At 34.5% G+C, this 1,445-nt stretch overlaps 1 protein-coding gene across 1 annotated transcript in view; it reads left to right on the forward strand.

The window, feature by feature from the left end:
- Window positions 1-1,201, forward strand: part of LOC106099939 (putative inorganic phosphate cotransporter) — a 7,729-nt gene extending 6,528 nt beyond the window's left edge. Inside the window, exons 6-10 of the mRNA XM_013278632.1 lie at window positions 1-99; window positions 172-296; window positions 387-506; window positions 609-741; window positions 923-1,201. Coding sequence (XP_013134086.1) covers window positions 1-99; window positions 172-296; window positions 387-506; window positions 609-741; window positions 923-993 — 548 coding nt within the window. The 3' untranslated portion in view covers window positions 994-1,201. The remainder of the gene's footprint in view (window positions 100-171; window positions 297-386; window positions 507-608; window positions 742-922) is intronic.
- Window positions 1,202-1,445: the final 244 nt, after the last annotated feature.

A 1,445-nucleotide genomic window follows, 5' to 3' on the forward strand; every position in this document is an offset into this window, starting at 1 on the left:
TGTACATCCTCAGCTTCGTGTTCAGCTGGACCGCTGACTTCCTCGTCAACAGGAATATCATCAGCCTGCCCACGGCCAGGAAACTTTTCAATACTATCGGTAATTTCTAGATTCTAGTCAGTAACTATTTCTTCCGACTGCATTGCAAAATCTAATGTTGAATTATTTTAGCATTCTGGGGTCCTGCGGCCGCTCTTCTGGGCCTGTCGTACATCCCGGCAGGTCACTTGACCCTAGCGGTGGTTATTCTGACCCTCACAGTCGGTCTCAATGGCGCACATTACGTCGGCTTTTTAGTGAGTTACTTTAAATGTACAAAATCATTCCTAGATTAGGCTAGTAACTTTAAGATTATCATAGTTTAATTACTAATTCTTATTTATCAGATCTCGCACATTGACCTGTCGCCCAACTTCGCCAGCACGCTGATGGGCATCACCAACGGCTGCGGGAACATCTTCTCCATTATGGCTCCACTCAGCGTCTCCCTCGTCGTCAAAGATGAGGTCAGCATTGTGTTTAATTTTGACTAGACGTTACACAATACACAAGTATTATTTAATTCATGATATTGATTAGTTTACACATTTTGTTTTACTTTCTTCTAGTCGAGTGCATCAGAATGGAGGAACGTGTTCTTGATCTCGATCGCTTTCTACTTCCTAAGCAATCTGTTCTTCATACTGTTCATGTCAGGCAAAGTCCAGGACTGGAATGAACCGCAGGCTGCTAAGACATTAGGTAAGCTAGCGACATCTATGTTAAATTTTAAAACAAAACGCATTAAAATTTTGCTATGAATATTTCATAAGGGGCACACAATTCAAACACTTGTTGGGAGGAGCAATGAGAGTTTCATGAAAAAAAGTGTTGCTACTTTTAATTTTTCAATTATTAAAAATATTCAATACATTTTTTGCAGAGGATGGTGTAAAAGAAGTTGAAGAGGTAGACAGCAGTAATAAAAACAAAACCATGGTCGAGAAATTTTGATAAATGTAATTTACCGTAGATTAAAGACTAGTCATAAATGTATTTTATAATGTAATTTAAATTCCTGTTAATACACTAGAGTAATAAAATTACAGATGCCATTGAACAGAACCCAGTGAGCCATACTAAATACGAATTAAATGTTACAGGGAATATTTTGTTTTTGTTGTAATAGTTATTTCTTTACACTCAAAGTTAAAACTTTTGAGTGTTTTACAAAACATAGATGTAAAAAACCGTAAACAAAGATGTTCATTTATTAATTGTATTAAAAGACCATAGTTTGTATTGAATTTAACTTAAAAAGATTTAAGTGCAAATTGATAGCTTAATTATTAATTTGTATTTTAATATTTCAGTAATATTTGTTTAAATGTTAATATTTTATTGTGATCTCGCATTATTTATTTACAAATGAAACAAATTTGTCAGAAATGTGATTAGGATTTTTA

Source organism: Papilio polytes, unplaced genomic scaffold, assembly GCF_000836215.1.
Source record: "Papilio polytes unplaced genomic scaffold, Ppol_1.0 DF824091.1, whole genome shotgun sequence".
Taxonomy (NCBI): Eukaryota; Metazoa; Arthropoda; class Insecta; order Lepidoptera; family Papilionidae; genus Papilio; species Papilio polytes.